Below are 24,204 nucleotides of genomic sequence, written 5' to 3'. Positions count from 1 at the left end.
TAAGTCTTTTTGTCATGGGAGACAGGTCCCAAGTTTTACCTCTCCTAGAAGTCGCATGTGCAAGCTTATGTGTTCAATTTGGAATCATAAAATTGGTATATTCTGTATCTTATTCCCAAACGCCATTCAACATAAAATCATAACAGTTCTATCGCAATCTTTTCTCTAGTTCCAGTTAGGAGCATATGTGATGAAAGCCATCAAGCAGCCTGAGATCAGACCAGCTGTAGGAACAGTGATGAACCATCCAAGATAGATCCATCCAACCATGCGCCAGTTGATAGAACGCCAATCTCCGTTGCAGAGACCGACTCCGACAATGGCGCCAGTGATACATTGAGTAGTAGACACAGGCAGCTCTGCAAGACTTGTTAGTGCATGCTGTTGAAATGTGTCTGTGGATTAACTTACTAAGACGAGTGGCCAGGATGACAGTGATAACAGAGCCGAGTTCCATGGAGAAGCCACGAGCAGGAGACATAAGTGTCACACGGTTACCTAAGTTTCGCATGATATTGTAACCGTATGTCCAAAGACCAATGACAATGCCAGCACCACCGAAGGCGAGAATCCAAATGGGAACTTGAGCCTTACTTCCGGGGACTGCGCCGGACTGCCAGATCTGGTAGATAGAGGCGTAAGGGCCAACAGCATTGGCAACATCGTTGGCGCCGTGGACGAAAGACGCAGAGGCAGCAGTCATGACTTGGAGGAAAGTGTACAGGAATTCAGTACGGTTATCGAAATGTTCAGCACGAGCGTGAATCTCTTCAACATCGCCGGCAACAACAGACTTCTCGCTCTGGGAGCTGACAATGTCCTTATCGACACCGTGGAGAATGGCAAACTTGAAAGCCCACCACATGAAAGCACCGGTATACCAAGGGGCATCAGGCTTGGGTCCGACCATGGACTTGTGCTGGTGAGGGTTGACGGCAGGTTCCTCGGCAGCTTGTTCAGTGACAACTTTCTTGTCATTGCCAGCGGCCTCGAGATCTTCACCAAGGGCAGCAGCACGCTGAGTGCGGCGCTCCTCAAGTTCCTCGCGGGTAAGATGGCCTTCGTAAAAGTTGCGGACGACGCCCTGGAAGTTGTCGGGGGTGGGAGGGACAGGACCACGGCGGAGGAGGAGAGGGCCCAGGAAGATGTGGTAAGCCTTGAGCTGCCAATCCTCCTTGATGACGATACGGTACAACCAGGGGACGAGGAAAATGGCCATGAGAAGACCCCAGCCAGCACCAGCGGCGACAATCACACCGGGGATTTGCTCCTCAGTAAGGTTGACCTCATAAGAGCCACCCTTCCAGATGAGAAGCATGACAATGAGTGAGGCAGTGGCCCAGAAGTAGAAGGGGACGAGGATAAGACCCTTGATAGCAGGGCTCTTGCGGAGGAGGACGCAGTATTTTGTGAAGAGGAAGATGCTGGCACCGAAGATGCCAGAAAGCATAGGGGCGATAATCCAGGCGAGGAATACCTGCGAGTTATGAGTTAGTGAATATGGGTGTGAGATGGTGGTTGAGTACTAACCTGAACAACACCTTGCTGAATATCAAGAGAGCCGTCCTCCTTGTAGCCAACCCAAGTAATACCAGAGCCGCCAAGGGCACCAACACCCATACCCAAAACACCACCAAGGATAGAATGGGTAGTAGACACAGGGAAGCCAAAACGGGTAGCAAACGTGAGATAACTAGCAGAAGCAACAACTGCGCAGACCATGCCCAGCATAAGAAGAGCAGGGCTATCGTCAAAGGCCTCGACATCAACAATCTTTGTTCGGATGGTATCAGCCACACGGCCACCAACACCAAGAGCACCAGTGAACTCCATGATACTGGCACCGATCATAGCCTGGAAGTAGCTAATAGATCGGGAAGACACCGATGAAGCCCATGAGTTGGCGACATCGTTGGCACCGATGTTCCAGGCATCGAGGAAGGCAAAGATAGTGCCTACCGCGAAGAGGTAGTCGTACTGAGCGAAGACTGCCATTTCAGCGGTGCAGTACGAGTAGAAAGAAGAGGTTCAGAAGGAAAGGGAGGATGTGTGAGGGATCTGGAGACTTCAGCTTCTACGAGACATTTCCGTAGTATATATAAGTTTTTTCCAGCTGGTGGAGAAGAAAAGAAAGAATTGTTCTACGTGGGCCATGGAGTTACTGACACGCCCCCCAAGAGAAGAGCCAAGACAAGACATCGCCAAGACGATTCCACCGAAGAAAAGGACCTCGAGCTAGGATTAACATCAAACATCCCGGGCTTGCCACAGAAATTCTTGTACGCCAAGAGTCAGATCAACAGAGTGCGAGTGTGACTGCGTAACACAGAACAGGGCTGGAACATGCACGAACCGGCTCTACAGCAAGCAATTGGCTTCTCTGAACGGTAGCAACACATCCGGGAGGCGTTGAAGAAACTGGAGACCCTCTCCACTTGAAGAACTAAGCTTACCTTAAGCTTGTGACTAACTTTGTTTCCAGTGCTAAAACGTCTCAGGCTGTAACTGGCGATCGCGGGAAAGGCAAGAGTGATGGTTTTGGGAAATAGAGCACGCGACACATGAGCTGAGAGGGGAATACGATGGGTTTGAGGTGGGAGAGGAGTGAGCATGCGACATGATTCCTAATGCGTCACCGACGTCTGAGATGGTGATGCAGATGGCTAATGCTGGGGGCATGTATGCCAAGCTGTAGGCGAGCCATGGCTTGACGAATCCTGGAGGGGAAACGAGCTGGAGAGCTTGTGACGATCGAGAGAGATGGCGAAGGTTGAGCTTGAAAGGGTTTCTGAACTCAATTGCTCGAACTCAGCTGCTAAGTTGTTCCTCTGTAGACAGGCTCTTCACAGTTCCCTTGAAAGAGCCCAATGCTTCTTGGTTTCTTAACCGTCGAACTCGACGAGCCTCAGCTTCTGAGTAGAGGAGCCCTCGTGTGCTTGAAGCACAGACACGCGACTCGATACTCTTTTCAGGCAAAACCTCCAAAGCTCGAAACACGCAACGAAAAAGCGACCAATCAAACAGGCACCATGCGTTCAAAAGTCGTCGGTGCACTAAACGAGAAATGCTGTAGGCAGGGATCATGATAGACGGACCCTCAACTTTATCGTGGATAAAGCCAAGGAGCTTGTTCCTTTTTGTGCTAGATCTGCGGGTATTGTCCGAACCAAGCTTTCAACGCGGCGAATGAGAAGAAAGGATCTCTACACGTGTGAGACGTCAATGCAAGATTGGCTACTGGGGCTGCATTATGATGGTCAATGTTTTTATGGTGGAGAGAGAGGGAGAGGCAAGGAGAGGATATTCTCGGATGATTCTATCGGTATCCGAAAAGAGTATATCCCACGCAGAGATATGGTCTGTGAGGTGGCTTTTGAAACAATTGCCATGGGGACTCGTTCTCAAGTGTCACCGAGGCAATAAGACATTACTCTTGGCGTAAAGCCGGGACGTGGGATTTCCGTCGTCGATGATGGCTATGATATTGATTCCAGGCTGTTCCTTGCCACGACGAATGTAAATCAGTGCTCAGAGAGACGTTGCTTCTGACCCACTCGTGATCTTCACGGAGTTGAGGCGAGTCTATATGGAGCACTGGCTGCTTCACAAGCAGAGCACAACGCTATGAAGAGCCTATCTCACACAAATTTTGCTGAGGTTGAATAACGATTTGGTAAAAAACTGAATGTTTATGGTCATATGAAACCGGGAAATAATAAGGTTAGAATTAAGGTATCGGCAGTTAACGTCCCGGTTGAGATACAGGGTAGGATCTCGGGATTTTGAGTTGATGATAAAAATAAACGTGAAACGGTTACTACACGCGGGAAAGCTTCGACCTCTTGCTGATGATCTTATAGTTTCTGAAACGGTAACTCAATGCTTGACTGTACGTGTTTCTTGTAGCTGATATATCACTGCGTGTTCTGTTTCATCGAAACGAAGCGAGTATGTCACTGCAGGGATAGTTGCAACAGATACTCACAACTGGAAGTATTGGATATGAGAGCATGTGAGGTCACTGACTGAGCGACCAAGTCTCATGATTCAGCAGTCAGACTCTCTTTTTGGCGTTTGGTCTCCATGCTAGATATCTAGACAGCAAGAATATACTTGAACAATGAGGCTTTTATCGGCCACGTGACAGCTTGCCGCTTCGGGAGTTACACAATCTGTCTCTAATTGGCTCGGCTAGATACCCCACAACTGCCCCACGGAAAATTTTTAGCCCATCCACCAAGACCTAGCATCACGAAACATGAATTCTGCTACCACAAGACTCTTCAACGAACTACAAGCGTAATTGGTTTAGTGGTAAAATTCTCCGTTGCCATTCGAGCAGCGTCGGGGAGCCCTGGGTTCGATTCCCAGATTACGCATCTCTTTTGCCGTTTCTACGTCTTGTGCATCTGTTTCTTTTTTGAAAATGTGGTATTCCGACCACTAACTATGCTACCTACTCTGGAAGGAATTGCATACATCAAGCGCGTGCCGTCATATCTTTCTCCTCATGCTGTGTACCTTGAATCTTCTCTTCATCGAGAGTTCGCTCTCCAAGACCAATGTCTGCCTCGTAGAAAACGTCAACCACCTTCTTGTAAGAGGGGACAAAGTTGACAGCAATGGGATATGACCAGGCTGCGACGAAAAACATCATGGGTACAACCATCGAGATACCAACGTCATGCATATCTGCAACAGCTCCTGTCAGGGGAGGCACACAGGCACCGCCAATAACACCAGCAATGATGAAACCACTTCCTCGCTTAGTATGGCGACCAAGACCTCTCATACCTAAAGCAACAATGGTAGGGAAGCAGATAGACTCGAAAAAGAGAACGATATAGAGGAATGATACACCAGCTGTTCCGTGATGGACGATAGGCGGTCCGATAAAGACAATGCACATAGTCAAGAACACGAAGAACACCTTTCGCGGCTTGCAGAACTTCATGAGAAACGTTCCGAAGAAACGCCCGACGGTAAAGGCTGCTTGTGCGCCGGCAAAGAGCTTAGCTCCCATTGAGTCTGATGTTCCTTTGCGCATCTCAGTCGCGTAGTTGATGAAGAAACTCGCGATAGCAACTTGCGCGCCGGTATAACAGAACTGAGCGAATGAAGCATGGAAGAGCTTATACTGTTTATAGAAGGGTTTATCATCGGCTTCCGAATGTGTCTCTTGAGCTTGCAAGGCCATGTCTGGAAATTGTTAGTGATGGTAGTACCGGTGCAGGGGATTCGACGAACCAGCGTCGGTGATTTCTGGAATCTTGGAGACGTAGAAGAGGCACGCCAGGATCAAGACGAAGACGGCAATGGAGAGGTAGACCCATTGCACGTTGGCGAGCGCTGCGTTATCGTCAAGATTGTTGAAGAACACATATGAGCCGAGGACGGGAGCAATGACGGTGCCGATACCGTTGAAGGCTTGGGAGATGTTGATGCGAATTTCCGAGTATCGAGGAGGACCGCAAACTATAGATGTCAGAGACGGATACAAACTGAGGACGAGTCAACATACCAGTGATGAATGGGTTAGCAGCAGTCTCAAGAGAACCAAGTCCGTTTCCGATGATGAAGATGGACATGCAAAACCCAGCAAACGACTTTGCCTTGATACACGGAATAGCAATCAACGCGCCAACAGCATACAAGCAAAGACCCCAGATGAACACAGCCTTGTACGAATAATGACGAAGGATCCACGCAGCGTGTCCCAGCGACGCAAGAGGATAAGCACTGAAACCTCTATCAGCTCTACTACAATACTCGTCGATAGTGGTGTACATACCCAAAGTACGCAGCCTGAAGACCTGCCGATCGCGCACGATCGATATGCAGCACCTTTTGAAAGTGCTTGTTCAGCGTATCAAGGAGTCCATAACTGAAACCCCAGAGGAAGAAGAGAACAGTAACAAGCGCAATAGGCCAGATGGATTCTCGCAAGGTGAGCTCCGCTGCCTTGGTGACTTTCTTATCCGAGACCTTGAGCGATCTCTCCTTGAAGAACTTTTTGGCGCCCATGATGAATGTATTACGAGGGGGAAAAAAAGGAAGAACTACAGTTTTGAGGAGGCGAAAGGGGAACGAGCAAGCTATTTACAGTTTTCTTTTATCGGCTCGAGCAGCCCCGAGCAAGGGGGCGGGCGTCACACATTGACCGTCATCGAAAGTGTGGCATCACGGTTCTCCTGCGCTGTAACCTCATCAGGGAAAAGGCTCCAGTAGCTTGAGTATGTTTGTTGGAGAAGAAACCTGGGGATTTGCGGGGGAAGGGGGAAAGGGGTCTGGAATGGGTTTAGTTGATGGAGTGATAAGCATGGTTTATGGTTGTTTTTGGTCGGGGACATGATTCAGGTTTTCGGACTATCCATGATGATCGTTGCAATGATGGACCGAGTGGGAGGGGATGTGGGCTGAAGATGCATTGGGTGACACTTCTAGAAGAGTTTGTAGAGATACCTAAGCGTTACTCTAAAGTCTAGAGCTTTGACAAAGGGAGATGTGTAGTAATAAATATTGCTGATAAGTGATGTTGTTCATGCATACCGACCAATTACTCCAACTTTCACAAGGCATTCATCTGCCGAACGTGGCTGGCAATAGCGTCAATTCCCAACGGCACTCTCCCTCGGCAAGTCCCCGTCTATTCCTCTTAGTTAAATTACAATCTCCTCCTTGACTTCAATCCCCAAGAACGAGGGGCAGAACGTCAAATGAAACACAAGAGCTAAATCCTCCGCTCGTGATACGCACGCAACTTACGTGCATAAAGCGCCTTCTTGTTACGGCCATTTCCATGTCTATCATCGGACTATTTTCCCTCTAGGCTCTCGGCTTGGTTAACCCACATGCCGAATGGTAATTTACCTGGGATGGCCAATCGCATTACTCTGTTGGTTGCGAGGAAGTTTGTTAAAGTGCTGTGTCTCAGGATGCGACGTGAGACAAGGGGACCTCAGGGCAGGGAGGAAGAAAACTTGGGACTTGGGAAGAGGATGCTAAAATCAATTTAGTAAAGAGCCCCCTAAACTTAGGCTAAAGTTGCCCAAATATTTTCCTCCTCTAGGATAGAGGTCTTAAGTTTTCTTACAGCCCTTAGGGGGACCTGAAGGTTTGACGTGGTGAATCGTTGGTTGAGGTGATGTTGTATCAGAATGCTACAAGTTCAAGTCTATTCACTCCCCTGACCATGATCGAGAAGCGTTCTAGACTTTGTCACTGTCACGTACGAGAACAGTCGTCTTATTCGCTCAGCATCACAAAGCCGACAGTACACCATGAACCTTCGTTACCTCTCTGTTTATTGTGATGTTGTGTGATATCTTAGATCGTCACATGGCTATATTCCGAGTGATCATGAAAGAGCAAGAAACCAGACCTCAGTAAAAGATATCCTAAACTCATCTAAAATCTATCACAAAGTTAGACCAAGTTACCTAAGTCTTTTTGTTAGGATTGAGATCCCCAGGGCGTATAGGTATAATATCCCCTTCTCATTACACACACCGGCGACATCTTGACAAGAAAGTCGATCCATTATCGTCTCTGGAAACGAACCGACGACGTCAGGTATCTGAACTCCATATTGGACTCATTCACTCAGTTCAACGGACAGACTGCACTCCCCTCAGTACAACAATTGGGAAGAGGCTACCTTCTTCCACGACAAAAGAACGAACCACTCTCCGATAAAGCTATGCCAAGCTTGATTACCGAGTTCAAGGTGGGTGCTTCTCTTTATTCATTGATTATAAATGCATAATTAATTCCATACTCAGAAAGCCAGCCAGCCCTACGCATACAGATCTGAACAAGGGGGTCGCGCAAGCCGCTCGTCGAGTTCTTGGAACTGAGAAAAATAAACGATTCGCCTATTCGAGCAAGCCTCCCATAATCGTGCCTTTTCTACATCCTCGAAAACTTCTAGTTGCAGATCAAACCCGACGACGATGATATCAACACCAAGGTCTGAGCAATCTTCACGCCAACGCAGGTGCATGCCAACTACACGGCTTGCACCCCAGAGACTGTTTCAACTATGTATTGGATACTTTGTCCCATATTGACATTCCGGGGAGTGAAGATAACGAGGAGGAACCGAGTGCAAACAAGGAGCTATCGGACTGGTTGAACGATCCAATCTTCAACGCGCGTTTACGCCGATGTGGTTACCGAGAAACACGGGCTCATTCTATCAAAATCCATCGATGATGCAATGACACGACTCAATAATGCAACCGATGTCAAACGCTCTCCGTGCCGTTTTGGAACGGCTGGCTTCAAGTCATGCGGGTTTACTCGCGAGTAACCAAGCATCCCTTTCCGGACAATTGGACTTCGCTATAGACGGTATTGAGAGAGGGTTTTCTGACTGAGAGCAGATGGCTGAATACGTTTCGCACTCGGGTCAAGCGGGAATACGTTATGGAAAGTAGGGTCCGATAGATGGATGCCATCAGCTTTCATCTTGCTTTGCTTCGATTCTGGACGAAGTCTGACTGCGATTTTCTCAAGCCTATCATCTTGATTATGGATGGAGCCAGCTATTTCACGAGGGATAACATTCGAGGATGGAATATCCCACCTGACAAGAGCCCATGGAAATGCGCAGAATACAGGCACACATGGAAATAGCAACGTAAAATCAATAATGAATCAATAGTTTCTAGTTATAACAGTCGGGATTGACATTAGACTCACTTACATACTTGGGCTTGATAACATCCACTCTGCTTTCTCATGATCACAAGCGTTGCAGATTGTGGGATAGATGGACAAGTGACGTTATCTGGGGATGAACATTCACGAATTCATGAATGAATAGCAATGAGAGGTTCGGGTATTAGATATATAATAATAGGAACATTTTAAATACAAAACTGCCGCATACGAGAAAAGTCGCCTTGTTCACTCAGCAACAATACTTTTGACCGTGAACATCTATTTGCACGGTAGAACACCAAATACAGAACATGAACCCTCATTCACTGACATGTTCAGCCAGCGCCGTCTCAAAATGCTACAAATTCATGATTTTTCCTTCCTAACAACTTCAACCATCTCAAGAACCTGGTGTTTCAACATACAAACTCCAAAGCAAGGTAAAGCAAGGAACTAACTAACCAACCGACATCATGCCTTCTATCCAGGAAAACAAGACCAACCTCATCGCTAAAGCGAAAAACATCGAGGAAACCCTCATCAACGTGTCCGCCGATGCCGCAACGATCGAGACTTGCTTCACTCTCATCGCCATGTCCCGCGGCACCCATGAAATCAAGCAACACTGCCAAACCTCCGGTTGCAACAAGTTAGTCAAGACCACTTTCTATTGTAGATCCTGTCAGGCTCGTGCTAGTGCTCGCGCTCGCGCTCGTTCTCACAAGCACCAGTACTCGACTCGATCCAAGGCTCGAAAAAACGAAGATCGAATTAATGCTGACTCGATATAGTCTGACAGGTGAGCTAGTAGTCCGGACTAAGAGACAGATGGCTGATCCATCGGCGTTTGAGAGAGGTAAGGAGTGGGAAACTCCAGGATTAATGGCTGCTTCACGAAAATGCATAGACAAAAGAACCTCCAAGTGAGTAAGTCGAACAAAAATAAAGTCTTTCTTTTAGCACGCGCTGTGTCAATAGCACAAGTGAATCTATCTCTAACCCAACCCCCCAAACTCCAAAACTATGTACCGTTCGCTCTTCGTCCACCTCTGGTACTCCTGTCGACATGTCTCTTAAGAACCTTCCTCGTCTCCACCAAACTCCTCTTATGCTTGCTCTTCGCCTTGCCCATCGTCATAAAGATATTCTTGTTACGCTGCTTCTCCCTATTACTCGTGCTCTTGCCCTGGGCCTGCATCTTGGACTTGCTGATAGCCCGTGTGCTCTTGTGCTCCTCGCGGTCTGGCTTGCCCTCCTTAGCAAGCGCGACACGCTCTTCCTTGGTGAGCTTGCGGAGACGCGCGGGCGCTTCGATCTGCTCCGCGGTGAGGCCGTCGTCGCGGTGGCGATTCTCTTCTTGCTGTCGCTTGCGGCGGTTGCCCATTGCTTTGTCGATGGAGGCCGACATGCGGAGCTCTTGGAGTTTGGCGAGATCGGCGGGTGTGAGGATGGTTGTGGTGGCGAGCTTGGAGATGCGGTCGATTTCAGCCTCCTTCTCCTCCAGAGCCTTCTTGGTCTTTTCGTCCATAACAGGCTCTTCGTCTGTCTTTTGCTTCTTTGACGCAGGCTCGTCTTCGTCATCCTCCTCATCGGAGGAATGATAGACATTAATCCAGTCACCAGACTCGCTGCTGTCATCAGAAGCAACCTCCCACTCATCGGATTTGTTTCCCTCGTCCTCTTCATCAGTAGCAGCATCCTCGGGAAGACCTCTGGCAAGTCGCTTCTTCTTCTTTTCCTCCTCCTTCCACTTCTCCAAAAGCTCCAGACCTTCAATACCGCCGACATCCTCCTCACCAAACTTACGCTGGGCCTGGAAACCAGCCTTCAGGTTGATAGTGGCGTTCTTACCACGGTCTCGCTTCTTCAGAAGCTCGGCACCAACCTCTCGGTACAGTGACAAAAGACCCTTGGCAGCCATCATGACACCCTTGTCCTTGCTCTTGCGGTACTGGACCAAATCTTGTAATAGAGTATCAGTCATAGCCAGGGGTTGACGGGCGCAAATCTCGCGAATAGAGTTCAGGCCAGCAGCTGCGACCTCAGCGGCCGAAGCTTCTGAAACGAACTCGTTTGCGATTTTCTGAATCAGGGGCTCCAGCACATCGGGAGGCACCAAGTTATGGACTGCCTGCGCCAATGAAGCTAGAAAAGAAGTAACAGACTGTTGTCGAGGAGTAAGGAACTTGATGAACCAGGAGTAGAGCGCCACAATAGTCAACTTGTGCAGACCAACAAGTCGGGTGACGAGTTGTGTTACTAGAATCTTCGTGTCGAGAGATAGTTTCGCCTTGGTGTTTTGTAGATGTTTCGAAAATAGCTCCTCAGCAAAGTTCTGAGGGTCGTGAAGGAGGTGAAGAGCGGAGAAGTTGAGAGGATGAGGCTTTGTCTTCTTGCGCTCAGCGCGCTTGACCTTATCGACAGCCTTGTCGTACTGCTTCTTCGACTTCTTGGTCTTCTTGTTGATACCCATCTGATGCTTGACCTGGCTCAGATCAACCTCCTCATCACTGCTCTCGTCCTCAAGTTCCTCACGCTCCTTGTCTCCACCCAAGAAGAAGCGAACAGCACCGACAACAACCTTCTCGTTGTCCGACAGACAAGCCTCCTTCATGACATCAACGGGCTTCGCATCGGTCCAGAATTGTCGCTTCCACATCTCGCGGGTGAGCTTGATGGCCCAGATAGCTCGAGGAGAGGATCGATCGGCGGTTACAAGGTTGTAAAGAACGGTCTGAACGGTTCGGTTAAGAGGGTGGTTGATGGATTTCGTGTTCGAGTTTCGCAGATCGCTCAAGATCTTCTGGAACAGGGTTTCACGCAGAGTTTTGCTAGGCGACGATACGAGAATGGGGAAAAGCGTGGTGAGGACGCTGGTCGAGTCGATAACTTCCTTTCGTCGCAGCAAGACCAGACTTCCCACAATCTTCTCCCGCAGCTCGGGGTGTAGAATGACATGGTTCTGTGTGAGAATAGACTTCAGATCGTCGGGGAAAGTAGCTGTCTCTTCCTTGTAGCAATCGGCGACGTGAGCGATTAGATCGATAATGTTGTGGAAAGATTCGACAGAATCGGCGGTCGCGGTGCCAGGAGAGACCAAGAAGATCTCACGCTGAGCCTCATATTGTTCCCATTGCTTCAAAAACTCCTCCTTGTACGACCTAGCGCTTTGTATCAGTATTTAATCGCAGTATCGAGTAATTTAGGGACGCACTTGGGATCGCGACGGATTTTTTGTTGCAGACTCGCGCTGTACAAAATGTTAGTGAATGGTCAAAAAGAAGCGGAATTATTTCGCAATTGACGCACAAGTCAGCATCGAGCTTCTCGAGTGCAGCGACCTTTCGTTTGACCATTGCGACGTCGAGGCTCTCGCTGTTGATCTGTTGATATAGAGCGGGAGGGTGGGGGATTGGTCCCTTTGAACTTTGTCTGCAAACGAAGAAAATTTGGGAGATTTTCTGGCTGATAAGATAAGCTCATCCCTATGCGGAATTGGACCGCGGTTCTAGGTCCCACATCAGTCAGTGTTGGACCATGATCTTAGAGCAATACGAAGCTTGATTGTCCGTAGCCTTCATACAGTAGCTTTAGCATTTGGCGGCTTCGTTACTGGTGCTCGTTGGAAGAGCAGTCAGTGCCATTGACGTGTGAGGTGAGATGACTTTTCACAAGGCAGGAGAGGCAGTCCATGAGTTGAGACAGTGCTTCGCGCGAGTTTCACCCAAACCTACCTACACAATGAGCGCAACGTGATCTCAAGATGACACTAGATAAAGAGCATTAATCATCGTTGATCGAGCCATTTCTTGTTTCTATTTTTGGATAAGGTATAGATGGGCGGCACGTGGGGGCCTCGTGGGTTGGCATGATGTGAGGAGAAGGAAGGTGCGATAGCCTGATGCTCAGCCTTATTACAACGACATGTCATGATGAACATAATCAATTCAAGGCGAACATTAATTTTGTATGTGAATAGTCCTCTAATACGCTCTTACTAGATACCAGATTGCTCAATCAACATCATTTCCTTCAATTGGTCCTAGAGCGCCGCTGGTGCCAGTTGCGAATAGCTTCACATATCATAGTCATGATGAACAAACAAGTAGATATAAGAGTCCACAAACTCCCAGTCTATGATTTCAGCGTAAAAAGAGACTATTATACAACCTTTCGGCGGGGTATCACCCGTCTGCTGCCCATTAATGCGGAAAGGTATCATAGGCAAACATGAGTCTAACACGAGCATCCCCCCTCAACCAAAAGATCACTTTTTGTTTCCCAGACAGCGAGAGCAAATCTGGATGTCATCCGTAAGCTCCTGCTAAGCTGTTTTGGCATTAACAGCAGCTGTTGTTACAAGTAGGCCCAGCTCTTGGGCAATACTTGGGCCACACTCCCCAGACTTCTCATATCACCTCTCGCACCTCGCGAATCTTTCTAGATGTGATTAAACGCGCTTAAGCAGCGATTTCTACACCACCTGTAGCTCCCATAGCCTTTGAAAATGCGTTAAAATGATGCCCGGAACTATTAGGGGGGTTGAAATTGACATACCTTCTTGAGATCACCATAGATGGCGAACTGACCGGCGGTGAGGGTACCGACCATGAAGAGACGGGCACCAATACCGGAGTACGAACCACGGAGACCAAGCTCCTTACCGATCTTGATGAGACGAGAGACAGTGCCCTCACCGGGGAGACCCTGGGTCTTGTTGATCTTGGAAAGCATGGTGTCGGCGGGCTGAGAAACAATGGCGGCGGCGAAACCGGCAATCAGACCAGAGCCAAGGTTGGCAACGGTCTGCATACCGTCGGAGAGGTCCTTCTTAGGGAACTTGCGGAAGACAGCCTCAGAGACCTTCTCGTAGACGACGAACTTGGCCATGGTGTAAGGGATCCTGAGTAGGAAAGTCAGCTTGCTGAAACACAGTTGAGCGGTATAATAGCGGGAATACTCACTGCTTGAAGAGAATGGGTCCGAATCCGGCGTAGAGAGCACCGACACCCTCGTTCTTGACAATCTTGCCGAAGCCAGAGACGAGACCGCTGGCGTAGGTGGGCTCAGAGACGAGACGGATACGGGTGGCCTCAAGAGGGCAGAGGGCGATATCGGCGAAGAACTCAGCGGTGGCGGAAGAGGCAAGGTAGACAGCAGTTCGGTTCTTGGAGGCGGTCTCGTAGCCGAGAGCGTCAATCCACTGCTGCTTGAAGAACTCGTAACCACCGAACTTCAGAGCACCCTGGAGGAAGTAACCGGCAAAGGTAGGGCCGACACCAGTGAGGAGGGCACCAGCACCCTCATTCTGGACAACCTGGCGGAAACCACCGACGAGACCGCGGTTGTAGGTAGCGGGGTCGAGCTGGATACGGGTCTTGACGCTGTGGTTTCAGAGTCAGTAAACTTGTTCTTTCGATTCGATTTGGTGTGCTTTTGCTTCTCCATCATGGCTCTCAAGGTTTGCAGTACTGCAAAGTGTCCATCTCGGGTTCCTCATTGAGTTTCTCCGAGACAAAACCCGCACAACCACAAAAACAACCTCTCAAGCAATTGACGACGAGAAACTCAGCGCAGAGGCGATTCAAACATACACATCGACGGGGGTGAGACCACCGTGGGTGACGGAACAGCAGACAGCACCGGCAAGGGCGAATCGGGAGTAGAGAGCAAGACCAGTCTTCTTCTCGGGGGTCTCAGCCTTGATGTTCTGGACGACGGCGTCGACCTTTGTGGAACCGGTAGAGGCAGCCATTGTGAAGGTTATGTGATCAGACGTTTACAAAAAAAGACTGAGGGGAGATGGTGGAGTGAGAAAGAAGAAGAAGAAGAAAAGGGAGAGAGAGCTTCTGGTGTTTTGAGTGACTTTTTTTTTTACTTGGTCCCGCGGCGGAGCAGCTGGGGAAAGGGAAAAATAATGCCTCCTTTGCCATTGATTTTTTTTAGAGCTCGGGAAGACTCGGATAATCGGCGCCGGCGAATGCACGGACCGGGCCAAGGGGAGGATGCTACGCAATTTGTGTCCGTTAGGTAACAAACAAAGCCCCAGAGACTAGCTTTTCGCACTCATGATGCCCCCATATCATGTCTATCCACTGGCTCACAGCGGCCAACAGATCATGAATACTTGCAAGGCCCGGGGTAAAGTAGAGATTGGGGAATGTCCTCCCCCAGAAGCAAAGCTGCCAGTGACGTTATTCCAAAGACCGCTCTTTCGGTGTAATCAGCCTGCTACAGGATCTTATGACTTGCAACATGTAACCTGATAACTGACTGACATTTCTCATACTCCGCCAAGACCTAGACATCAGTGAGTTTCTAAATCTCTTCGTCTTACTCTTCTAAAATGAGGAAAATGCCAGATTTGGTGAACTCTCACATACTGGGCTCCCCGAGGATTCCTCGGGCAGACCCACCAGTAACTAACCGTTGCTCGCCAACGTGTCCACGGCATTGGTTGGATAAGACAAAGAGAGACAAGTTTTTTCTTGCGTGCTTGTTTATTTTATCACCGGGCCAGCCAATGGATATTGCGCGATAAGCAATGTCTCTTCTGCTCGCCCCCTGCTCGACTCGGTCTCGGAGGTTAATCAAGTTCGCGACAGTGCGTTCTTCTATTCGGAATTCGACGTCATACCATCAATGAAGATGATACTCGGGTAAATAGAAGACTCTTGAGGATATCAAAGTTTTCAATGTCTTCATAAACAAACTTTTCTCAACGTCCCCTTTTCTGTCTGGCAGCCACTTCGGTACCTAATGCATCCAGCCTGTATCATGCAGCCCTGATAGGCGCATCTCAGATCAATCGCCGATTTCACCACCTTCAGCCGACGCTGAACCACCAAAATCATTATCCCTGTTCAGCCAAGCTTAGCCTTGTATTTCTCTCCTTATCTCCGATAGGGAGCCTACTGCCGATACAAACGTCCCCTTTGTCTTTCAGTGGAAGAAGATCACAAATAAGTGCCTTGACTTATATCAGATCAGGTCATCTTGTCAACTTATACGAACGCCTGATTATCGTTCTTTCCCGAGGTCAATTGGTGTTTAGAAACTTTCCTGATTTGGATATTGAATTAACATGATTGGTTCGATTATTTATGGTGACGTCGTTGAGGCTATCCACAAAACCAGAGCACCATCACTAATAGCCCGACTTATGTCTGTAGCTCGTTTTGCATCACATGCCTATCGTAGAGCTTGTGTAAGAAAATTTGGGGCCATAATAAATCATCAGTGTAGCAGTATCTTGCTATCGTAGATCCCTCATTCCCTGCCATCCTTACTATCCCGATCAAACAGCCTCAAGACATTCTCATTATCATAAGCCGTCACTAAATCCAGAGTAGAACGCCCCTCAACATCCTCCGCCAAAGGATCAACTCCCTTGCCCATAATAGCTTTGAACAGATCCTCCCTCTCGTCTGCCATTTCATGAAGAATAGTTCTCCCCTTGTCGTCTCTCGCCTGCCAATCCACTCCTAATTCATCCAACCAGCTCACCACCTCATCCACCTCATCATCATCGTAGCCCCTCATGGCAAGGAAGAAAGCTGGTGTTTGACCAGCATTGTTGCGCGCATTGATATCCAGTCCCAGCTTCAAGAACCGCTCAAATGGATTTCGAGTGTGACTTCCGTCATAGCAGAGACACCCAAAGAGGCCAGGGGCAAGGTAATGGAGCGCATTGTTTCCAAGACCATCAGTGGCAAGCATATCGGCACCCTGTGTTATGATATAGTCAAGCCAGTCGGGCTCAGTTTGGTCGAACTCGCCATGCGCCAGCGCAGCTAGGCCGTAATGGAGTGGCCGATATCCATCAGAGTCAGTCTGGTTGACCAAGGCCGGTACAGCGTCCCCTAGTTCCTTGAGTGATTCCAACTTATCATCGTTCAGAGCTCGAGATCCGAGTCTAATATGCAGTGCGTTTCTGCCGAAATTGTCCACTGCATATGCATCTGCCCCTTTGTCAAGCAGGAGTCGTAGAGACAAATGGTCTTCTCTGGCCCCCTTACGGCCTCTACTTGACACTCGCTCGCAAGTAGCCAAAAGAAGGGTTGCTCCAGACGCATCGCGGAACTCCATATCAAGATTGGCCAACTCTAAGATCGGCCCACAGACACGTTTTCCCTTCAAGATTTCGTGCACAACTACCCTCTCAGCCATAAAGGGTGGTCTGAAAATGTGAGGACATTTGGCATAGGAGATAAACTCAACCACAGAATCCTTCTTGTGCCACTCATGGGCTGCTATAGCCATCGGTAGGGAAGGTCTGTTTGGCAACCGAACCTTTTCAACGATGACAAGGCAATTGGCATAAGGACTGAAACCAGCTCCTAGTAGAGCTTCCATCATCTGTTTGGCAGCAGCATCACGGTCGAACTCAACTCCGCCCCGAAGCGTACCCAACGCGGAGCTGGCCAAGAGCAGAGGATGACCCTTCCGTATGATCTGGGCTTCCTGGGGATTTGTATCAGGGTCCAGTTGCTTTGCATAATGTAGTGTCATCTCCCAAGACGCTGCAAGGGAGGAAGACTTTTCGCCAGACAGCAGAATGCTCAAGATATTTGGGTGCTTGGACTCGATCGCAGAAAGGATGGTGGTTGGACTGACTTCAGCTCCATGACTGACTAAGAGTCGAACAAACTCTTCTTGGTGTGCTGCTTTGTTCAAACATCCGTTTCCCTCAGAATCGACGACGTTCACGTCAGCGCCTTTGTCGATCAGCGACTTCATCGCCGCAGTCCGGAAGGCGCCCCATTTCGTGAAAGAATGAAGCAGCGGTGTACATCCCTTGTCGTCTCGACTTTCCATATTTGCCCCTTTAGAAAGCAGGTAAGGCATTGCGTGAAAGACTTGCCACCATTCCTTGCCAGTGACTAGAATATGAAGAGCAGTGAGACCGTCGCGACCTCGTGCGTTTATGTCGACTCCTTTTTCCTCTACCAAGACACGAATGACGTTCATGTTGGGAGAAGAGCGCCGACAAGCCGTCACAAGCAAAGGCTCAAGCTCTTCCGCGCCTTGTTCCTTTACCCATTTAAGATCGTCAAACCTGGCAGCCTCTTCTGGAGAGCAGCAGTCATTGACTAATTCATAGTAACCATATTCGACGAGTCGCGAAAGAATCGACACACCATCGGTATCGACAGCAGTATAGTCCGCACCAGCTTTGTACAGGTTTGCTACCAAAGCGAAGTGGCGGTCCGACAGTAATCGTGCGACTCTCTTCCATTTTGTTTCTTTTGCACAGGGTATGAAAGAGTCGCCCAATACCGCAATCTCCGTCTGACGAAGAGCCTTGCTTCTTGATATTCCAATATGAAGAGGAGTTGGGAGTTCAAGATGCCCAGCTTTCTCCTGACAGTTCCAGAGGAGGTTCGTGATGTAATCTTGCCATTCATCTGATGCGAAAAGAATCGCACGGTAGAGAGCCGATCTTGGACCGTGTGTACCCAGAAACACATCTGCCCCTGCATCAAGCAAAGCGTTGATGATCTCATCATATCGCGAGGCCTCATACACTGGATCGAGGAACTCAAGTTGAGGCCCCGATACAATCTCATCAAAGTGCCTTTCCTTATTCTCGACAGTGTAACCAGAAGCGATGTCTGTGTCGGGATCTTTCAACTGGTAAAAGGGAAGCTCGTCATCACGAGGTATTTTCTTGTGTGGCCCACGCTTCCAGAGACGTTGCTCACGGTCAAAGAATACGCACTGAAGAATTGGAGGGAACCAGGGTTCAGGGCAGCATGTCCCTCGGAATTCATCAAAAGTTGGATTGACCTCAGCTCCGGCTTCGATTAGGAGTTTCACAGACTCAATGATCCCAGAGCGACTTGCGTAATGCAATGGCGTGTATTGGAAAATATCCTTCTGGTCGAGTGCCACTTTCGTGGCGTCAGGATTCAGCTCGTGCATACGCTGAAGTAGAATGCCAAGACTGTTACTTCTCTTACACCTCGAGGCGATATGCAGAGCATTCATGCCCTGGCTTGTGACAACGAAAGGGTCTGCACCGACGCGTAACAAGCGGTCGACAGTGTAAGTGTTCGTGGAGGCGGCAAAGTGGATGGCCCTGAACCCTCGAGTATCTGAAGCGTTGACATCGGCTGATCGTTTAAGGAGCCACTTCAAACAATCTTTTGCATGGTAATTGACCCCGTGGCTTCCGTCCAGACGCATGCGGCAGGCTAGATGTAAAGGTGTCGTGCCAGCATAGTTGGGTTTGTTAACATCCAACCCGGCCTTTTCAAAAAGTGAAAGGAACGTCTCTCCTTTACCTGATAACCTTATTGCATTTGGGACGAGAACCAGCTCGTGGCATAGAGTGTTGCCGTGCAGGTCCACGGCACAAGGTGAAACACCAGCCTCAAGGAGGTATTGGTATACCTCGGTGAGTCTCCTTTGTGCATATTGAAGGTCGGTAATGCTGTGGATCGCTTCGTGAAGAAGGGTTCGCCCGTGATTATCGCGGGCATCCAGACTTGCGGAAGCCTTGATAAGAATATCAAGAGTATTAGCTATCATGGGTTGCTCTGGGGAGTTGCCCACAGCCCGAAACAAGGGTGTCCGGCCCCTGATGTCCTTGGCATCGATCTCAGCTCCATATTCTAGTAGCATGCGCAGACATTCCTCTTGGTGGGTGAGCCCCTTGGCGACAAGAATATGTAAAGGCGTCTCTCCATCAGTATTTGCCAGATTTGGATCCGAACCAGCTCCTAGAAGCATTTTTAAAACTGACGGCAGAGTGCTGTCTCCGCTCTTGCAATCATCACCTCCACAGTTCCTGGGCGAAGACACCCTCTCGTAACGAGAAAATGCGTAATGGAGAGGGCCATTTCCTTCGAAATCAGTGACAGTACAATCGGGGCTAAACTTCAGCATCTGTGAAGCAAGGGCTGAATCATGATAAATGGCAGCAAGAAGTGGCGTCCTGCCATTGATGTGTTCTCTTTTATTGATGTCCACATTTCCCTCTTGCAACAGGAGCTTCAGGTACTCTTCGTCGCCTTTCTTTGGCAGGCAGTGCAGCGCGGTCTTCCCATCCTTTGTCTCAGCATTTGGATCAGCGCCCGCCGCGAGCAGACGTCTCAACACGTGAGAAAACTGCGCGGAGTGTATAGGAGCACGACCCAGAGAATCTCTCTCGTTGATGTCTGTACCAGCTTGGATAAGCAACGTCAAGTTACGATCAAAGTCTAAACAGTCGAGATCCGACATGTAGTGGGGAGAGATGTATGGCCGACGTATGAAATGAGACTGTCGCTCACAGAGCTCTATCAGGGGAGTCGACCAGGGGCGTTCCAGCACATTTTCTTGTTTGTCCCAGGCATCGGCTTCCACCCTGCAAGCAATAGAAGCATCCGCACCAGCATTCACCAGCACCTCAATTGTTTCAACACAGCGTGTTCTAGCAGCCAGAAAGATGGGTGTCTCAAATCCTGTCGTATCATTCGGATTGACATCAGACTCCTGAAGAAGGCGCTTAACGAACTGGGGCTGCCTGTTCTTTATGGCGATGCGCAAGGCAGATCGTTTCTCAGTAGTGCTTAGCAATGGAAGCATCGTTTCTAAGCTGTTGACATGGCCGTATGATGCTACATATGACAATGGCGTATCTGCATACTTTCTGGTTGGCTCGGTGTCTGTTAGGAGACATGGGACTGTAGGAGCTATTCCCTTTTCAATGAGTAGCTGAACAACCTGTGCTTTATCCTTCTTTGCAGCTATATGCAACGCCTGAAGGCCTTGAAGGTCATGAGTACTAGGCGATGCCCCCCGGTTTAGAAGCAGCTTAACGATATCTGCGTGACCGCTGAAAGCAGCCCACCACAAGGGGGTTCTCTTTCTTGCGTCTTGCTCGTCTATGCTCTTCTGACCCAGGCGATCAATCAGGGTCGAGATGCACGCTTTGAGGCCACACAATGCAGCGACATGGAGATCCGACATGGAGATGATGTCATCTTCAATCCTCACTCTTTCAGGGATATCGAAGTATGTTGTCAGCCAATTGTTTCGTGTCTCCTTGTTGCCCAAGAACAGTTCGATTTGCTGATACAATAAGTCATTTTTCAAGCAATACCATTCAGATTTTGCAGCATGCACATGCCAATTCTTTATAGCATATGCTGCGAACGGAAAATCCACGTTGCGGTTGTGTTCGCGATGAAAAGTTTCTGACGGAGTAGGAGTTTTATCTTGAAGGCAGCCAGCGCAAAGATATCGGAGGCAAGCGAGAGCAAGATCGTAGTGAGTTGGCGAGGATTCTAATATGGGATAAACAGGGGTATGTACTGTTCTTGATGTCCCAACCAAAAACTCGGTGAGTGAATGGTGCACGACGCTTACAGTCTCGTCTGGTAAGATCTCGATGAGAGGGCCACACACAGCCCGGACCAGATCCTTGTTCTCTTTCAAGCCATCTGAAAATCTGCTTCCACCGACTGTCTTGAGCATATCGGCAAGCTCTAGCAGTCGAAGAGGACGGGTTGCGTGAGTCACCCATTGCAGTATTAACACCTGTGTGTTCTCTGAAATGCCCGATCTCTGAGCATGTTCTCGTAGAATTCCGATGTACATAGCGTCCAAGTCAAGTGGGAGCTTGTGGATTGTCTCATGAATGTCGGCTCCTGGCTCCAAAAATGATTTCATGGCCAATTTAGCGTAGAGGAACAGACCGTTGGCTCGGCCAGGTACCGCTTCCTTGACAAGCTGTTGATCGCATTCAGAAAGAGAAGTGCCGGATAGACAGTATCTCACGTAAGAAGAGATATCGACATCCACAGCCTTCTCGTCCATTCGGATGTGAAGAAATCTCGTGCCTCTCATTGCGGCCTCAACACCAGAAGTGGGTCGGCTGGTTAACAAGACCTTCACGGATGAAGGCTTCCAGTCACCAAGCTCAGCCAGTTGGTTGATGAATTCGCTATTCCCATGGTCCATTTCGTCCAAAGCATCTGCCACACAATAGACCTTGGGCACAGACGCCAGAGCTGTTCTTAGGTGTCTCCATAGCTCATCAACTGATATACTATCCAGGTCCCGACCCTCATCAACATAAGCCTTTAAAGATGCCTGCAATGGAGGGCAGTAGACGAGAATCTGAGCCAGCCAGTCTCTGAGAAGGTTGATGGGCCGATGATTGGCTTCAACAATTTGTCGAAAGAAGAAGTAAAGAACAGGGATTTTTTCTTGGGAGAGTTTGTGAATCATGCTGGCTGCAACGACAGACTTTCCGGAGCCTGGAACACCTTTGATCCACAAGAGGCCATCTTCTTGGCTCTCATGCCATTTGAGGTAGTTGTCTGATCTGCGAATCCATTTTCCAGTACCTTCGAGATGGAATGCCAAATGTTTGCGATATTCGCTGCTTTCAATATCGTATTCTGTAGGTTGTAGCCACTCGCGAATACGGGCAATAGTAGCTTCAGATTGTGGTAAGATATTTCCAGAATTATAATTGCTGGTATCGTCTCTACCGATAACCACAATATCACTGCCTTCGGGCGACGGCGATCGCTCGACAGACATGTTGCTCGCTGGGGTGGAGAGTATGAGTGGAAATGATCAAATTCGTTAGATTGCAGAGATGGCCGATGCTCATCAACGTAAACTCCAGATTAACACAACATGATGAAAAGATTGATCGTCGCAGGTTGTAAGAGGTGAGGAGGAATATTAGGCTGCAGTCAGCAAAAGGCATGGATTAGTTCACCTGATGATCCCAGCGAAAGGACTCCGAAGTCCGTAGGACTTACCAACTAACCTCAAGGCACTGCCATCTTAGTTAAACCATATGAGAATGAGAAGCATAATGAGGAGAATTCGGAATTCAGATACTTATTTGATGAATAGAGCCAAATTTGATTGAGTAAAATGGTATTCCATGAGAGTTGAACTGCCGATTCTGTTATACAATGCCCAGAAGGAAACAACTTGAAGGCTCCCAGTCCAATTCTATCCCCAACGCCACGCTAAAAGTTCACAGCCACAACACAACCGTCCCGATCCTGTCTAACAACACATAACGTTATCCATTGTTATGCTCATTTCCTTGGATTATAAGCTCTGTCAAAAGCCATAATCTTATCCATGCCTTCCCATACACCGTGACCAGTTCTTTGGCCTGTGACGTAGAATCGTTCTGTGCGGTCTGGAGTGGTGGCCCACTGATTAAGCATGGCGCCGGTGGAAGCGGCCTGGCCGCCCGTGTAAGTCGAGCCACCAGAGGTGTTGATGTTGGCGTAAACGGTGTTGTATGATCTGAGAAATGACTGTCAGTGAATCATTTTTAACATATTATTTATCAATAACTTACTGGTTGGCAGTTGAAGACGACATATTGGTTTGCTCTGTTGGTTCAGAAGTATAGTCTACTGATTGGTTGGTTGTATGGTTGCTCTAAGCTCAAGTTGTAGTGATAGGTTCGAGGGTAGAAGACGAGTCAATGTATTGATGATGATATCAAAATCTCTGCTCTAGGAAGGAAAATACCTTCTATTTATAAGAAATCAAGTAACGCTTCAATCGCAAACACGCAGAAACGGGACTTTGAGCAGTCTCAAACTGGAAAAACACCACCATCAACATCTCTCAACTCCAGCATCCGCAAAAGAAAACGGCCCCCATCAAGCCACGGTCGCGCAGAAGCGTAAAGGCAACAAAGTCAACCGCCAGGCCATCAACACCACCGCGAAAGCCTCAATTGGACGGTGGCGAAAAAGCAAACTGAAACGGAGACTGCGCCGCTGGCAGTTCAGAGAAAGTTGAATAACTCAACTTTTGGCGGGAATGGGACCCGTCTCATAACACCCGCAATTGCGCAGAACCTCAAATCGTTAGAAACCCCCGGTGACATCAGCCACAGAGGTAGCCAAGATAGTGGCTCAGCCGGCCGGCCCCCAAAGATAAGGCTGCAATTAATTGAGGATGAGAAGTACTTCGGTGAGGGTTTTGATACTCATTTGCGGCAACTTGCAGACAGCATGTTAAGTTGTCTCCACGAATGATGGAAGGCCCTTAGTTGAGCGCTTTTCAGCATACTTCACTGATCGTCACGAAGTGGGAAAAACAGTGTAGCTGCGCCACAGTTTCAATCTCGGACGGTTATCATCAGTGTAATCCAATTAATTCAGTTCCCAATGCTCTTTTCTTATTGGAGGTCTTCCTAGACAATTTGCTGCACGTTTCAGGGTGGAATCGGTTCAAAACAAATGGGCTATGAGGGAGGCAGTTATCACGATGCTGACAAGTTCATAACGGCCATCATGAAGCTCAATACATCCCTGGAAATCAAGGCCATGTTAATTACATGCTTTCGGTCAGTTGCCACCCTCGCAAGATGACATCTGCGAACTTGCAATTTTGACAAAAGATCATTTTTGTCTGGAGAATGACCGCACAAGGGTTTGACTAGGCCGACTTGACAGGCTTGTTCAATGGTAACTTCGGGAGGGAACCGATACTTGACACATGAGACAATTTTTCAGTGCATCCGCTCAGTGCATCCGCAACACCAGCGCCCTTTCAGATCGC

The 24,204-nt window shown here is 48.7% G+C and overlaps 6 protein-coding genes and 1 non-coding gene across 7 annotated transcripts; 1 reads left to right on the top strand and 6 right to left on the bottom strand.

The window, feature by feature from the left end:
• Positions 1 to 165: 165 nt before the first annotated feature.
• FPRO_00307 (uncharacterized protein) lies at positions 166 to 1,995 on the bottom strand (the record flags this gene model as incomplete). The annotated part of the gene is made up of 3 exons (XM_031225536.1): positions 166 to 359; positions 412 to 1,477; positions 1,531 to 1,995. The coding sequence occupies 3 exons, from the start codon at positions 1,993 to 1,995 to the stop codon at positions 166 to 168; spliced, it is 1,725 nt and encodes a 574-aa protein (XP_031076163.1).
• A 2,302-nt stretch (positions 1,996 to 4,297) lies between these two features.
• tRNA lies at positions 4,298 to 4,379 on the top strand. Its single transcript is given in 2 exon segments — positions 4,298 to 4,333; positions 4,345 to 4,379. It is a non-coding gene; the product is annotated as a tRNA-Gly (tRNA).
• Positions 4,380 to 4,480: 101 nt separating this feature from the next.
• Positions 4,481 to 6,024, bottom strand: FPRO_00308 (uncharacterized protein; the record flags this gene model as incomplete). The annotated part of the gene is made up of 4 exons (XM_031225535.1): positions 4,481 to 5,199; positions 5,248 to 5,475; positions 5,522 to 5,739; positions 5,792 to 6,024. 4 exons carry the CDS (start codon positions 6,022 to 6,024, stop codon positions 4,481 to 4,483), a joined length of 1,398 nt encoding a protein of 465 aa, XP_031076162.1.
• A 3,661-nt stretch (positions 6,025 to 9,685) lies between these two features.
• On the bottom strand, positions 9,686 to 12,020 carry FPRO_00309 (uncharacterized protein; the record flags this gene model as incomplete). The annotated part of the gene is made up of 3 exons (XM_031225534.1): positions 9,686 to 11,825; positions 11,879 to 11,914; positions 11,974 to 12,020. The coding sequence occupies 3 exons, from the start codon at positions 12,018 to 12,020 to the stop codon at positions 9,686 to 9,688; spliced, it is 2,223 nt and encodes a 740-aa protein (XP_031076161.1).
• A 1,104-nt stretch (positions 12,021 to 13,124) lies between these two features.
• FPRO_00310 (putative mitochondrial phosphate transport protein MIR1) lies at positions 13,125 to 14,419 on the bottom strand (the record flags this gene model as incomplete). Its single annotated transcript, XM_031225533.1, has 4 exons — positions 13,125 to 13,163; positions 13,222 to 13,567; positions 13,629 to 14,048; positions 14,259 to 14,419. 4 exons carry the CDS (start codon positions 14,417 to 14,419, stop codon positions 13,125 to 13,127), a joined length of 966 nt encoding a protein of 321 aa, XP_031076160.1.
• Positions 14,420 to 15,933: 1,514 nt separating this feature from the next.
• On the bottom strand, positions 15,934 to 22,200 carry FPRO_00311 (uncharacterized protein; the record flags this gene model as incomplete). Its single annotated transcript, XM_031225532.1, has 1 exon — positions 15,934 to 22,200. One exon carries the CDS (start codon positions 22,198 to 22,200, stop codon positions 15,934 to 15,936), a length of 6,267 nt encoding a protein of 2,088 aa, XP_031076159.1.
• Positions 22,201 to 22,715: 515 nt separating this feature from the next.
• Positions 22,716 to 23,010, bottom strand: FPRO_00312 (uncharacterized protein; the record flags this gene model as incomplete). The annotated part of the gene is made up of 2 exons (XM_031225531.1): positions 22,716 to 22,932; positions 22,988 to 23,010. The coding sequence occupies 2 exons, from the start codon at positions 23,008 to 23,010 to the stop codon at positions 22,716 to 22,718; spliced, it is 240 nt and encodes a 79-aa protein (XP_031076158.1).
• Positions 23,011 to 24,204: the final 1,194 nt, after the last annotated feature.

This window comes from Fusarium proliferatum (assembly GCF_900067095.1).
Source record: "Fusarium proliferatum ET1 genome assembly, contig: FPRO_scaffold001, whole genome shotgun sequence".
In the NCBI taxonomy this organism is placed as follows: Eukaryota; Fungi; Ascomycota; class Sordariomycetes; order Hypocreales; family Nectriaceae; genus Fusarium; species Fusarium proliferatum.
Note: the sequence above shows the minus strand (reverse complement) of the source record. Positions and strands in the feature narration are given on the sequence as shown.